Consider the following 15595-nt stretch of genomic DNA (forward strand, 5'->3'; position numbering starts at 1 on the left):
ATAAGAGGAAGAAGTTGTTTTTTGGGTTTGTTGATCTGGAGAAAGCATTCGATAGGGTTCCACGCAAAGTATTGACATGGGCATTGAGGAAGTTAGGAGTGGAGGAATGGTTGATCAGAGTAGTGATGGCAATGTACAAAAGAGCACGCACAGCTGTAAGGACGAAGGACGGGAACAGTGGTGAGTTTGAGGTGAAGGTGGGAGTGCATCAGGGGTCGGTACTAAGTCCACTACTATTTGTAGCGGTGATGGAGGTGCTGGCTCAGACCGTAAAGGAGGGTTTACCGTGGGAGTTGTTGTATGCAGATGACCTGGTGTTGATTGCGGAAAGTATGGATGGACTGAAGGAAAAGATGAACAAGTGGAAGGAATGTATGGACACAAAAGGTCTGAAGGTGAATATCGGAAAGACAAAGGTGATGGCAAGTGGTAAAGCATGTGGTGAGGTGGAAAGAACTGGGAAGTGGCCATGTGCTGTGTGCAGGAAGGGTGTCGGAGTGAACTCCATTCAATGTACAATGTGTGCTGAGTGGGTTCATCAAAAATGTAGTGGTCTGAGAGGGTCATTAACCAGTGTGGCAGCTACATTCAAATGTAAGGTGTGCACAGAGGGAGCTGCAGATGGAGGAAATGTTGAGTTGGATCTTGGAGACGGCGTGAAGCTGGAAGGTGTGAAAACATTTTGCTACCTCGGAGACATGCTGAATGGAGAAGGTGGATCAGACTCGGCAACGGTTGCTCGAGTGAGATGTGCATGGAAGAAGTTTCGGGAACTGAGTGGCGTGCTGATGAGGAGAGTGTCGCTGAAGCTGAAGGGAAAGGTGTATGCTGCATGTGTGAGAAGTGTTATGATTTATGGGAGCGAGACATGGGTAATGAACGTAGAGCAGCAACGAAGGCTGGAAAGGGTGGAAATGCGAATGGTTCGATGGATGTGCGGAGTATCGTTGAGAGAGAGGAAGACAAATGATGAATTGCGAAAGATGATGGGAATATTGCCTGTGATTGATGCTGTGAAGAGGAACAGGTTGAGATGGTTTGGTCATGTATTGAGGAAGGATGAAAGTGACTGGTTGAGAAGAGTGATGGAAGTTAATGTAGAAGGAAGTAGAGGACGGGGAAGACCGAGAAAGACTTGGCTAAAGATGGTGGAAGAAGAAATGCGGGCAAGGGGGTTAACAAGGAGAGATGCAGAAAATAGGGCAAAATGGAGAAGATTGTCATGGGGACCGCAAGGCTAACCCCGCTCTAGCAGGGAACATGGCCTTAAAATGCATGTTGTTGTTGTATGCTGGAGCACGGGCTCCTTCATTATAGTGTTAAAGTTTCTAATTGAAAAAGGTATATTTATAAATTGATTCAGGGTTTTACCGCCGTTTTCCCCAGTGTCTATTACATCACCCCATCTTACACGATACATGAGTTCTTCATGCCTGTTGTTTGTGTGATTTTTTTTACCCCATTTCCTCCATTCTTGATCCCTCTGCTCTCTTCGATCTCCGACCATCTCTAATATATCGAGGATGAATCCCTTCTTACAGTAATTCCTTCTGATCAAACTCCCAAAATCTCGACTTACTGCAAATATCTGATATTTTATCTGATTTGTGGAACTGCTTTCTGGAGACGATTCAATCCAAATTTTCCTTCCAGGAACTACAAGTGCGTGTTACACCAACATATTGTGACATCTCCCATCACTACCTGCAAATATTTCTGCGCTTGTGAACCCTACCTCTCCCAGGCCCCGTGGTTTCAGATATTTCCTCCCCTCCCATCTTTAGTTTTCTCCTGTTTCTTGGATACCTTGCTTGTTGCATCTACCTGTTGTGTACACCTGTTTCCCCACTGAAACCATGTTTGCGTTTTTCCCTCTGTAACCTCACTCATCGTGAGCCATGATATGGAACATAATAAAAATATTATCATTTTTCCTTTTCTAGAATCTTTAAAGGTGGATGGAGGTTATGTTTTCACCCCTGTCTGTCTGTCTGTCCGTTTGTGAACAAAATATCTCAATAAAGTTGTGGACGGATTAAAAAAAATTTGGCAGAGCTGTAGCGTATGTGACAGCGATGAAATGATTAGATTTTGGTGAAGATCCGGATTCGGATCCGGCTAGTAGAATTTATTAAGTGATTCTTCTCCATTGGGAGATAACACCAAAAACGATACATAGCAGGATATCTCAAAACGTTATGGACGGAATTGAACGAAACTTGTTGGACTGGTTGTGTTTATGAGAAGGAAGAAACAATTCAATTTTGGTGAAAGTCCGGATCCGTATCCAGCTAGTAGAATTTTTAAAGTGATTCTTCACCATTGGGACATAGGGCCAAAAACGATATATAGCAGGGTATGTCAAAAAGTTGTGGATGGATGATTTTGATTAAATGTGATTCTGTATTGTGATTGCCTTGTCTACTCTGGGATACAAAACGCAAAGTGTTCACCTGGCGGAGGTATACTCTCCCATGAGTGCCGTTCTGGTCTCTTCCTGTTTCTCTTTCATATTTATGCCACGTTTTGTGTTCCCTTATTATTTTCTTTATAAAATGTCCAGTTTGTGTCACTCACTCTGTATCTTCTCAAGAAAGTTCTTATTGAGTGTGATGAGCTCATCCAAGTTCTTCTCCTCCTTCGAGAAGTCCAGAACTGGGAGCGGTGTCCTCTTCATGGATTTAAAGTCTGACATGGTCTCGAGCCTTGGAATAAAAAGGAAAAACATCAGTTTTAGAAATTCTTGGAGGAGAGAATATTGTTAAAATAATACATTTTTACAAATCAAAACAAGTAATCTGGAAAAGAATGGTAAATAATAAAAAATAGAAAATAGATCGAGTGAATTTTTGTATTAATTTGTATTTTTATTCAGAAGTCTCGATTCTAGAGGAGCCGAATCGAGAATAAAGTAAACAGGTAGGGAAAAAACGATGAACAGGATGGAAAGAGAGTGTCGGTGAGGGTTGTAGAGAATGAGGTGTGTGTTGGAGAAAGAATAAATCAATGATGAATGAGATGATTGAAAGATGAGATGAAGAGCACGAGGCAAGAAGCAGATTTGGTGAGTCAGTTGGTCATGGACTCGGCTTCCTGGCAGGAGATGGACAGAACAAAGGCCATGTGATGGGATAGAAAACCGTCTGTCTGCAGAGAGAAGACCTAGGTGAGGGTAATCCAACAAGGTGTTTGTGGTGGGACTTGGGACAACACCATTCTCAGAAGTAATGTTTGTTACCATCTGTTCGTGTTCCCATCTGAGCTCCTCGGACAAGATGCAGAGAATCCAGGTTCAAATGTTATAAACCATGTTTTTGTCCATTGTCCATCAATCTCCATGTAATTCATGTATCCAGGTTCAAATGTTATAAACCATGTTTTTGTCCACTGTCCATCAATCTCCTTTCTAATTCATGTATCCAGGTTCAAATGTTATAAACCATGTCTTTGTCCATTGTCCATCAATCTCCTTGTAATTCATGTATCCAGGTTCCAATGTTATAAACCATGTCCATTGTAGATCAATCTCTTTGTAATTCATGTTGATGTACACCATATACTAAAGCATTTGTTCTGTACTGTTCGACAGTGTATCATATTCCGTGCATGGATGACACTTGCATACCTATGATACCATATGTAAGAAATTGATTATTTTCTCTGACTCTGTAATGTTTGTTGGGTGGGATGTTCATTGTTAAAGTTGATGAGTGGGAAGATGACAAGTGCACCACCGGTCAAAAGTTTTAGAACACCTCAATCTTACCAGTTTTTATTGAAATTTATACAGTTTAATGTCTCAATGTACTCTGAAATTAAGCATAGAACAAATAAACAATTGGAGATAAAAAAAGAAATCATGGAATCATTGCAAAGAAATTGCAAAGAAAGCCAAGGTGTCAGTGAGTACAGTTTCCTACACCATCAAAAGGCACTTGGAAACTGGAGGAAACTCTGCCAGGAAGAAGTCTGGCAGAGCCAAAGCCACAACAGAATCAGAAGACAAGTTTCTGAGAGTCAACAGCTTGCGTGATAGGCGGCTCACAGGACAACAGCTTCAAGCACAGCTTAACACTGGTCGAAGTAAGCAAGTCTCAGTTTCAACTGTGAAGAGAAGACTTCGAGCTGCAGGTTTGACAGGTCGAGTGGCAGTAAGAAAGCCATTGCTAAGATGGCAAAATAAGAAAAAGAGGCTTTCCTGGGCCATGAAGCACTGCCAGTGGACTACTGAAGACGGGAAAAGTGGAAGAAGGTCTTGTGGACAGATGAATCAAAATGTGAAATCTTTGGTTCATCACGCAGGGTTTTTGTACACCGCCGAATAGGCAAAAGGATCGTTCCTCAGTGTGTGACACCAACTGTCAAACATGGAGGAGGAAGCATGATGGTCTGGGGCTCTTGCTGGCTCCAGAGTCGGCGATGCACAGAGTGACTGGCACCCTGAACCAAAAGGGCTACCACAGCATTTTGCATCGCAATGCAATACCCTCTGGTATACGCCGAGTTGGTCAGGGGTTCATCCTGCAGCAAGATAATGACCCAAAACACACCTCCAGGCTATGTCAAAACTACCTTCGAGGAAAAGAACAAGACGGAAGGATTCAAATCATGGAATGGCCAGCACAGTCTCCAGACTTAAACCCCATCGAGCTGGTTTGGGATGAACTGCACAGAAGGGTGAAAGAAAGCAACCTTCAAGTGCAACACATTTGTGGGAACTTCTGCAACAATGTTGGGAAGAACTTCCCGAAATATATTTGATTTCCATTGGAGAAAGAATGCCACGAGTGTGTTCGGCGGTTATATCTGCAAAAGGTGGCTACTTTGCTGAGTAAAAAAAATTTCAATTAAATGTTGTTAAACAAAATGATTCTATGATTTCTTTTTTATCTCCAATTATTTATTTGTTCTATGCATAATCTCATAGTACATTGAGACATTAAAGTGCGTACATTTCAATAAAAACTTGAAAAATTGAGGTGTTCTAAAACTTTCGACCGTTAGTGTATTCTTGGGGAAAATGCCAGGAGCATAGAAAAGGCCCCTCTATATGGTATGTGTTTGGCGGAAATTATAGTAAAGAAGGGACATTCTGAAAAAATCTCGTGTGCATGCTGGACTACCCTTGTGTTCTTCGGAGGAACCAAGAAATGCTCTAGAAAGTTCCTATAAAGGGGCACCCTATATCTGGCAAATAAAATACATTTGCTTCTTCTTGCAGCTGTATGAATCAAATTGGCGCCGCATTATATGTCAATATACATATGATTTTTTATCAATATTCATATTACTTTGAATTTCTCCGAGCAACGCCGGGTTCTTCAGCTTGTGTTTTATATTTTGAACACAAGAACACAAATCTCTTTGTTAGCACTTCCAAAAACCTCCAGTTTAGCAGTATTTGGAGAAACGCAAATTTCCGCTATATTGACCAAACAAATTTGCCGTTCATGCTTTCAACCTTTGAAAATATCGAGATCCAGACAAAAAAATATAGATCGTGCTTGGAAACGCAAACCAAGAGTTGAAAAGACCCTTCCATGCCCTTTTCTCAAGACAGTGTGGGGTAAGGTGTTTTATGAATTATCTTTAGAAAAGGTTTGGAAGGGAACGAGGAATAAATAGAAAGAGCAGTTGAAGAAGAAGGTGAGCAGAGATCATGGTTGGACATGGAGAGAAGAAGGTGAGCAGAGATCACAGATGGACATGGAGAGAAGAATCAATAAGACCGAGTGGAACACGGGCAAATTAGCAGAACAGAATATTCAAGGATGTTTGAGACTTCGAGTGTATCAATGAACACAGTAGATCTCGACAATTTAGAAGTCAATAGTTTTAAGTTGATGAGGATGGGAAAGAATAAAGAAAAGGACAGAAAGGAATGAACTAAACAAGATAAATTCAAATGAGGATCAATGAGGATTTAAGGAGCTTTTTAAAGTTTGTGTCCAAATTAATAACACAAATGAACTTTATAATGACCCTCCTCCCTAAATTAACCCAAAACTGTTCATTTATAGATCAGAAATGGGGAAGGAAATCGCGGGAGGAAAATACTCTAGTTCATGAGGACAACTGAGTAACCTGAATCAGTTACATCTTGTTCACCCCGTGTGTCCTTCTCTCACACTCATTCTTTCCCTAACCCTCATTCTTTCCCTAACCCTCATTCTTTTCCGAACCCTCATTCTTTCCCTCATCCTCATTCTTTCCCTCATCCTCATTTCTCAAAGTCTCCCTTTATTTTGTCTCATTTTATTATTTAGTAAATATATTTAAATGTTTAAAACACGATTGGGTCAAAAACATCAGGATGTGCTGATAACGTGTCGGATACCAATGCACTCACCTTTTTAGCAGGTCCTTGGAACCCTGAAAAGGAAGAAAACAAAGAATGAGATCAAGATATTTGAATAAATGAATGTTTGTTTTTATTTATTAAATACTCGAGAGTTCACAGAACACGATACCCCACACAGTGTTCAATTACGTTCTTCAATTTTAATAAAATAGTGATTTTAAAGATCGTCATTAAAAATATCCAGGTGTTTAGTGTTACTGAAGCAATCTTGAACATCACCATGTACACTGCAATAAGACGACGTTGAGTCACAGTTTAGGAGATGGAGGCTTCGCGTGCATGGGGTAACAAAGAAAGACGTTCTCAATTTGGGAAGGAAAAGATAAATTTGATTTTAATTTTGAAACAGTACTTCACTTCCCTTTGGTGAAAACACCTGATAAGGTAAATCTGTAACCCGAACAGTATTCACATGAATAACATTGAATCGTTCAGGAACAAAGTATGTGAAGAGGTTGTTTGACCATAATTCATGCTAACGTTCTCCAGGTGGTTACATACAGGTAACTTTGACGACCTGGATAAATCAAAACATTCAAGAATGATTCAGCACATGATGAAAGCCATGATGTCATGGTACCTGGAGGTCACTGTGAGCATCACTTGGATAAAATCCTTGGATGAAATGATTGAAACCCTCAACAGTGACCAGGTAGTCGTGCTGTATCACTGCTTTGGAGACCATGACATGAACTTACTCTTATCCCAAACCTTCATTGTGATAAAACCTAAATCTCACTTCATGATGACATAAACACACCTGGAAATGCATTCACTCACCTTTCTAGTCAATTTCATTAATCATTTTTGAACCATTGCATGGTATACTGCACCTTTACCATCAATCGTGACATGTAACAAGGCCTCAACTCAAGGCTTATACTTGAATAGTGACAAACTCCCCCCCAAACAGTATATTTTAAACATTAAAACTTTTGCAATACGTTTACGATAAACCACACATGTAGAAAAGAAACGGCCTCCAGGTCCTGGAATGCTGCGTCCATTGTGGATTTTCCTTGACGTAGATCCTCCATCTGCTGCTCCAGTTTCTCCCTCTGCTTCCCAAGAAGAGAAAGCTTCTCCATTTTCTTCTTGTTGATTTCACTCTTCATCAGATCCACAGATTCATTCACCAATTGACACACCAACCTCCGCTTCTCCTCCAAACTGTCCTCAGCATTTCTGCTTGAGTTCTGGGAGGAATCATTGTTTGATTATTCAAAAATCAATAAGAAACTTTCAGAGAAAATGTAGAAATTAACAAAAAGTATAATGGATTATGGCTGATAGGATCAGATCACTGGTACCAGGAGTGGGTTTTGAAGGTAAAATGAAGTGGGCACTCTTCTCTGAAAATATTTTTGAGTGCAGGAATCCAATAGGAAATTGCAACATCCAATATGTCCGAATTAACAGTTCAGGGTTGCAATTTATTTATTTTCAAAATTGATGCACATGGAGGATAAAAGTGAAACTAGAAAATATAATCCAAAGCAAATGTGTTGATGGATATGCCTCTGTCCATGTTAGATGTAAACCCGCTGTTACGTTTTATCTCAAAGGTTGAATAAACAAGTCCGAAAGTCAATCAGTGGCATAGCCGGGCTTATTTGCTACTTTAGTTGAAGAGGATAGTATGACCTCGGTGGGGATACCAGTTAGCAAATAATGTAGGATATAGGATTTTTTTTTTGTACACAGGGTCGAGGCTCGTGAAAGAGCTAACATTTATCAAACAAACAAATCAAACAAACAAGCAAACAAAGTATATAAAAAGGGGAGCGTTCGACAAGATGGGGAGAGAAGGGGAGGAAGCACACAAACACAACATTTGAGAGCAGGGACATCGGGAGATGTGTGGGAGGGAGAGGGCCTGGGGGGGGGGGGGCAGGATAGGTATAAAACGCAAGGATACCAAGGACTTCCAGGAAAGAAGTTGGCACCTCAAAAAGTGGATTTGGGGTGAAATTAGCGGGGGTAGAAAAGATCAAGGTTTTGGATTGGGGAAGATAAGAGATGGTGGTGAACAGCCGTTTTAAAGACCTGGAGGGAGGAGTGGGATTGAAGAGAGTGAGGGAGTTTGTTCCAGAGGTGGGAGAAAAGAGGAATGAAGGAGTCAAGGTGAGCAGAGAGTCTTGATTTTGGCAGTTTAACCATAAGAGGGTTCCAGGTAGATCTTGTGCGACCTTTAGGAATATTTGTGGGACAGAGCCCAGAGAGAGCTGGGGGAGCAAGGCCGGAGAGGAGTCAGTAGAAGACGGAAAGACCACCAACCTGCCTGCGGTGAGTAAGTGAAAGGCCCTCGGAGATCGCATCATCTCCGGAGATTCCAATGATTCTGAATGCTTTGGTTTCAACAGCGTGAAGACGAGCTAGGTGTGAGGCAGGAGCACCAGCCCAGAGGGGAGAGCAGTACTCCATTGAGCTGCGGATGAAAGCCTTGTATGTGGTGAGGAGCTCCGGTGTGCCAAGGAAGGACTTCGCACGACGGAGGATGCCCAGTCAGCGACTGGCTTTGGAGGCCAGCTTGGAAATGTGGTTTTCCCAGGAATGATTATGGCAGATAGTGAGACCCAAAAGCTTGAGTGACAGAACTTCTTGGAGAGGATTATTCAGAAAGTAGATGGGAGGTTTGTCCAGTCGGTCTTTTCGGAGAGACATCGTAAGAGTGTGAGATTTGTCAGGATTGAAAGACATGTTCCACTTGTTTGCCCAGTCTGTGATTTTGTCCAGGTCTGCAGAGAGTGAGGAGGCTGCAGACTGCCGATCTGAGGGATGAGGAATGGAGCGGCAGAGAGTGGAGTCATCAGCAAAGAGATAGAGAGGATTTTCAAGAGAGTCAGAGAGATCATTGATGAAGACCAGAAAAAGCACAGGGCCCAGAACACTGCCTTGGGGAACTCCAGCCTGAACAGGAAGAGGAGATGAGAGAAACCCATTCAGGGCCACATGTTGACTATGACTAGAGAGGAAGTCTCCCAGCCATGCGTGGAGATTTCCATTGATACCAAAGGAGGAGAGTTTGGTGAGCAGAGCGGGGTGCCAGACCATATCGAAGGCACGTGATATGTCGAGGGAGACAGCTCTAATTTCCTGTTTGGCATTGAGGACCTCCATCCATTGTTGAGACAGCAGAAGCAGCATGTCCAGAGTAGAGTGACCTGGTCTGAAACCAAATTGATGATCAGAGATCAAGCCATTGGAGAAGAGGAAAGATTTCATATCCGAAGCAATGATGGATTCCATGACTTTGCTGATAATTAATTGGGAGAAGGCTGATTGGTCTGTAGTTGCTAGGATCTGTTTTTGCACATTTTTTGTGCAAAGCGGTGATGTTGTTTGATTTCCAAGCAGATGGCAGTTGACCTTGAGCAAAAGAGAGGGTCAAGAGAACAGAGAGAGGGAGTGAAAGAGCAGAAGAACAGGATTTTAGGACCCGTGGGCTGATGCCGTCAGGTCCAGTTGTAGAATCAGAGTCGAGGGTTGACAGAAACTTTTCCACCTTGTCGGGAGGAAAGGACACGGAGTCCAGGAGCAGCTGGGTACGACTGGGTACGGTGGGTACAGAGAGGGATGGGTTTGGGACACAAGATTTAGAGGCAAACGCAGAGTTGAGGCATTCAGCTTTTTCACGTGCGGAGTCAGCTGTGTAGCCATTTGAGATAAGGGAGGGGATGGAGGGGGAACAAACACCAGAAACAGATTTGGCCAGATGCCACCAGGATTTGGAAGAGGGAGACAGATAAGAGAGTTCGTTCTTGAGAACGGAGAGATATTGTTTCCTGGCTCTCCTGAGGGTGGACACATACTTGTTTCGGGCTTTGTGAAAGGAAATGAGATTTCCTTCCGTTGGATTTGCTTTCCAGGAGACGAAGGCAAGTTGTTTCTGGGCAACAGCCTCACCACAAGATTCTGTGTACCATGGATGGGAGGAAGGATATGACAACTGAAGACGAGATGGGATAAATCTGTGCATGAGAGAGCGCAATTTACTTTGGAAGAATTCCCAGGATGAGTTGATGTCAGAGGTGGTAGAGATGGGAGACCAGTCCAGATGATTGATGGCTGCTTGAAGACCGTGCCAGTTGGCCTGAGTGAAATGCCAGACTCGTCGACGCTGAGCAGGCTCCCTGAGAATGGTCAGAGAGATGTCCACTTTAACAAGCACATGATCAGATGAGCCGATTGGAGCAGAAGAAGAGCAGCAGACATTTTCAGGGAAGTTAGTCATAACCAAGTCCAGAAGAGAAGATGCTCCGTTTACTGAGATCCGGGTCGGGAAATTGACAGATTGTGTCAGTCCCAGTGAGTCGCAGAAGTCCTTTGCTGAGGAGCCATGGCTGGTGAGAGAGGTACCCACACCCAGCCAACTGGCATGGTGACAATTGAAATCACCACATATGAGGAAGAGAGAGTTGGGATGAGTAGATAGAAGTTGGTCCATATTATCAGACAGTGAGATGTAGATGGAGTCATCACTGTTTGGCGGACGGTACATTACACATATGAACAAGAGGTGGGAGCGAAGGGGAAGCCGTAGCCAGAGGTATTCCTGGGGGTGAGGTGGAGAGAGTGCAGTGCAGGGCGAGTGAGGAAGAGAGTTTTTGATCAAGATAGCAACCCCACCTCCAGGACGAGGCTCAGGTCTATCATACCGGAGGAGGGAGTAACCCAGGAGAGATACCAAAGAATCAGAGACATCATGAAGGAGGAAAGTTTCTGTTAAGCAGATCATGTCTGGTTTGTCAGAAGCAACCTGTATGGAGAGATCAGTTAAGTTTGAACGAAGGCCCCGGATGTTTGAGGTCCATACCGTTAATGAAGAGGAAGGGGGAGCATCGGATACAGAACAGGGGGGAGGAGGGGTAGGGTAAGATGTGGAAGAGGTGGAAGAGGTAGGGAGAGCTGTTGAAGGTGTGTCAGAGATTTCAGAATAGCTCGGAGAAAGGGAAGGATGGGGCGGACAAAAGGTTTGATGGTGATTGGGTGAGGCACAATGAGGTGTTATTTGAGGAGGGGGAAAAGCGAGGCAGAAGGTTGGGGGAGATGGAGGTGAGAGTTTGAAGGGGGAAGAAGCGGGGAGGACGCTTTGAGGAGGGGGAGTGAGAGGGGGGAAATTGAGGAGAAATGAGGGTGGGGAGATTTGCAGGGGAGGGGCGAGGGGGGAGTTTGGGAGGGAAGGGACAAGGGGAGGGATTTGAAAGGGATGGGATATGGGGGAGATTTGGAGGGGAGGGGTGAGGGAGGAGTCTAGGAGGGGAGGGGTGAGGGGGAGTCTTGGAGGGGAGAGTGTGGGGGGAGTTTAGGAGGGAAGGGGCAAGGGGGGAGATTTGAAAGGGATGGGTGATGGGGAGGATTTGGAGGGGAGGGGCAAGGGGGAAGATTTGAAAGGGATGGGTGATGGGGAAGATTTGGAGGGGAGGGGTGATGGGGAAGATTTGGAGGGGAGGGGTTATGGGGAAGATTTGGAGGGGAGGGGTGAGATTGGATTTTAGAAAGTGTACGATTAATGGGAAACGAACATTTATTGCAAAATGAGTTTCTTGTGACCTTCGAGTCAAAAAAACATTTAAGGATGCTGGAGGGAGGATGGAGTGCAGGATAGTTTAGGGAATGTAGAAAAGAGGCACTGTAAGAGATGGAATTTTTTTTTGGGATGAATAGATTTGGTGAGCAAGTCGAAAGCTACCTTTTAAAGAAGAAGAAGAAAACGGTGTTATAATATACGATGGATTACAGAACTTGAGGGGAAAGTGTAAACGTTTTAAAGTTTAACAGTGAAAACTATCTGGGGAAATGGGGGAGAAACACGTGGTCGAAGAACGATCAAACGTATAAGAACGAATAAACGAATGAGAACAACAAATAAGAACAGAGAAGGAAATGTTTTTTTTGTTTTTTTTTTAAATGAGATTTTAAACAAAGAAGTAGGCTATGGGGTGAAAAGACTGGGAAAACAGAGAACGAAAGTTATTGGAGCACAAACGACGAACCGCTGAGAGCAAAACAAAGCCTCAAGGTTGGACACTGTACAAAGCCTCAAAAGACACGACACGAATTAACACGATTTTCTATACAGGTATGAAAGATTTGCACCGAAAATCTTCCTCGGGACACTCTATACGTACAACACCATAAAATAAATACAGTTATAACGAAAATACAAATGGGAACAATTACTTCACTTCGATTTCGATTGAGAGCGTGGAGAGCTGCGAATAAACGAAACCTCGCCAGCAAGACCGGAAGCAGAAGCATTGAGACACTGCTTTGTTTATTTTATGTTTCGAGTTACAATGAACCAACCATACATCGCTTCAATCTAGAAACTTTGCAATAACGGCAAAAGGATTGCAGTGTTCCAATTATATTTACTATATAATTAGTATTAATGCTATTATTATTATTATTATTATTATTATTAAGAAAACAATACTGCTGTATAATAATAATCTTACTATAATTCACCAAATGTCCGTCCGTCCGTTTGAAGGTACCGCAAAAACGGCTGAACCGATCGCAACGAAATTTTGGGTGGGTAATCCTGGGACCCCTTGGAGTAAAATAGGCTATATTGTTTTTCCAATTTTTTCCCAATTTTCCAGTTTTTTCAAACACGATGGAATAATATTTACCGATATGAACAATGATGTGGCTTTTGTTGAAATTATACATACCAGGAGAGAGTAGATCGACTCCTGATGAACTCTTCCTATATAAACATGCGGTTCCAAAGTAACTTGGCAGCGTGTGAAAAGCGACTGAGAAACAGGTGAAGCGGCCACTTCCATTAGATTTGGCGCGCACTCTTCACACATAAACGTGCGACTGAGAAAGACGTGTAGCGGCCACTTCCGTTTTGCAGAATTCAATCTTTTTTTCAAAATGGGTGCCATGTACTGTTTAGATTTTGAAGATTTGTGTGTGATATGATTCAATGGATGTTTATATGCATCGTTTAAAATAAAGAAAAAGCCTTAAATTTCTGATATTTTGCCTTTTCATTTGGGCTTCCCAATTGAAGCCTCGCCTTTAGGGCGGTCCCGTTGCTAGTAATAATAATGCAATAAAATAAAAAAAACCCACCTTTCGAGGCCATTTTTCAGACAATTTAATTGATTTAACTGTAATTTAAGATTACAGTCTTATATTAATACAATAATATAAGCCAAAAGGCTAAATTACAGTCAATTTACAAATACTGCATTTTGATAACAATAATAACATCAGATGCAGCAAGGTGCACACAGTCCATGCTGGCATGGGAGGGAGGGTGCACCTCGCCGGCACCGACACCATCAGAGGATCGGTCACTGCATAACCAAGTAAGCCTCAGAGGCAGAACCCAGCACCGAACCGTACAATGCAGGGAGCTCAAGGTGTCTGGACAGTCATGATGAATTCATATTGAAGCATTGGAACTCCAACGTTTGCTAAATTTAAATATAAATTAAAATAAACTAAAAACAAAACTGCAAAACGTTTCAATGATATGTTCGGCCTGAACGAAATTGGAGTCAAAATGTGTGAGGAGTTAGCCACGTACCGCCGTAATGACGTCAGACGTAATCACTTCACCTTTTCATATGACCAGATCCTCAGCTCTGATTGGTATACGTTTGAGGGGACGTACATACGTACATACGGACGGGCAAACACTGTTCTATACGGCTTTGCTCTATGGGCTACGCCATAAAAATTAAAAGTCACAGAAGGGAGAGAGAGAAAGAGAGGAAACAGAGAAGGAGAAGAGTAAGAACATTTGATGTTTGCAACTCGACTCGTGCTCTGTAAAATGAGACTTTCACCTGTTGAACCCAAAAATACCATCAGTTTATCTTTTGAATTTCAATCCATACTTGTGCCAAGTTTGGTTAAAACCCCTTCAGTGGTTCTCCAGTTATCGTTGGAAAAAAAAGAAAAAAAACATTGATAACTGACGCAGACACGGAAGGAAGAAAGGACAGCAGGAAGGACATCATCGTACATCCCTTCACAAAACAACGATGACTTATTGGTGATTCCCACCTCTGCTTGCGCTTCCTCTTCCTGAACATGCCATAGTTGGGATGCAACGCTCTCCATTGACTGTGACACATGAGGATACTTTGCAGCCAAAACATCCTGCACAGAATAAAGAAACAACAGAAGTGAAGAATCGTGAACCGGTGGTGGATTAAAAAGGAACATCCTGCACAAGATTATATAAATACTAGCAGAGGTAACCGCACCTTGTGTGGAAGGAATTTAGAAGATACAAGATGAATTGTAATACGGGCTGACACCGGGTGGTGCTATACGATACACATTTACATCTAGAGAATTTTGGTCTCCCCCCCCCCCCCCCCCCCACCTTGAAACCCCTAACCTGGAGGTTTGAAAATGTTTTCTTGCATCTCCATCTGCCAAGAGGATTTGCATGCAATATTATGGGGTTACTACCGGTTGGGCCAATTATTTTGGTGCACAAACAGACAGAAAATACAACTATATATAGAGATGGAATATACATTTGTGATAAGGAGCACAGTTAATGTGATGGGAATTTTATTAAAATTTTGAAATCATCTCTTCTCTTTAACTCTAGAGCTGTACGAGAAAAAGTCCCAGGATGACATTAATCACTAAAACTGTTTCTCAGCTGTCTTGACAGTAGATGGCTGGGGGGGGGGGGGGTGCCGTGGGGGACTGACGGTTATTTCCCCATGCCCCATTCTGCAGATGGAATTTGAAAAATACGATATACTAAAATTATATGAAAGAGAGAAGTCGGATCAGCGACATTACCTCATGTTCAACAGAAGCAAAAACCCCTTTTCAGCCTCTTACAGGGGACAGATCCGGATGAGGAGCACAATCCCATGAGACCTTACTGTCGCGTTCCCAGGGTGAGCACCCCTGGGGACGGATAGCCGATTGAGCTTTTACTCCAAGGCGTTCAATCTAATGGCGATGTGAATACGCGCGGGGGATGAGGGCAGTGACGGGTAACGAAGCTCTTACCTTCATGGGTCCCACTGGACATCTTTGAACCAGTGATAATCAACTCAAACCCGACACGGAATTATAATGCAAAAATACTGGCTTTATTGAAAGAAATGTCGGTAACAAAAGAATGCATGGTAAAACTAAAATTCTAATTGAGGGACCCTCCATACGGACTCGTATACAGACAAGGGGTATGATAAAATACCAAGAGAAAAATGACCACAGTGTGGTCACCAGCTGCAA

General features: G+C 42.8%; 1 protein-coding gene across 1 annotated transcript in view; it reads right to left on the reverse strand.

Annotated features, from left to right (window-relative positions):
* Nucleotides 1-15595, reverse strand: part of LOC144889672 (E3 ubiquitin/ISG15 ligase TRIM25-like) — a 40971-nt gene that overhangs the window by 14970 nt on the left and 10406 nt on the right. The window contains exons 3-6 of the mRNA XM_078770824.1: nucleotides 14393-14488; nucleotides 7324-7557; nucleotides 6350-6372; nucleotides 2578-2705 (exon numbers count right to left, since the gene is read on the reverse strand). Coding sequence (XP_078626950.1) covers nucleotides 2578-2705; nucleotides 6350-6372; nucleotides 7324-7557; nucleotides 14393-14488 — 481 coding nt within the window. The remainder of the gene's footprint in view (nucleotides 1-2577; nucleotides 2706-6349; nucleotides 6373-7323; nucleotides 7558-14392; nucleotides 14489-15595) is intronic.

Source organism: Myxine glutinosa, chromosome 1, assembly GCF_964187855.1.
Source record: "Myxine glutinosa chromosome 1, kmMyxGlut1.1, whole genome shotgun sequence".
NCBI lineage: Eukaryota > Metazoa > Chordata > Myxini > Myxiniformes > Myxinidae > Myxine > Myxine glutinosa.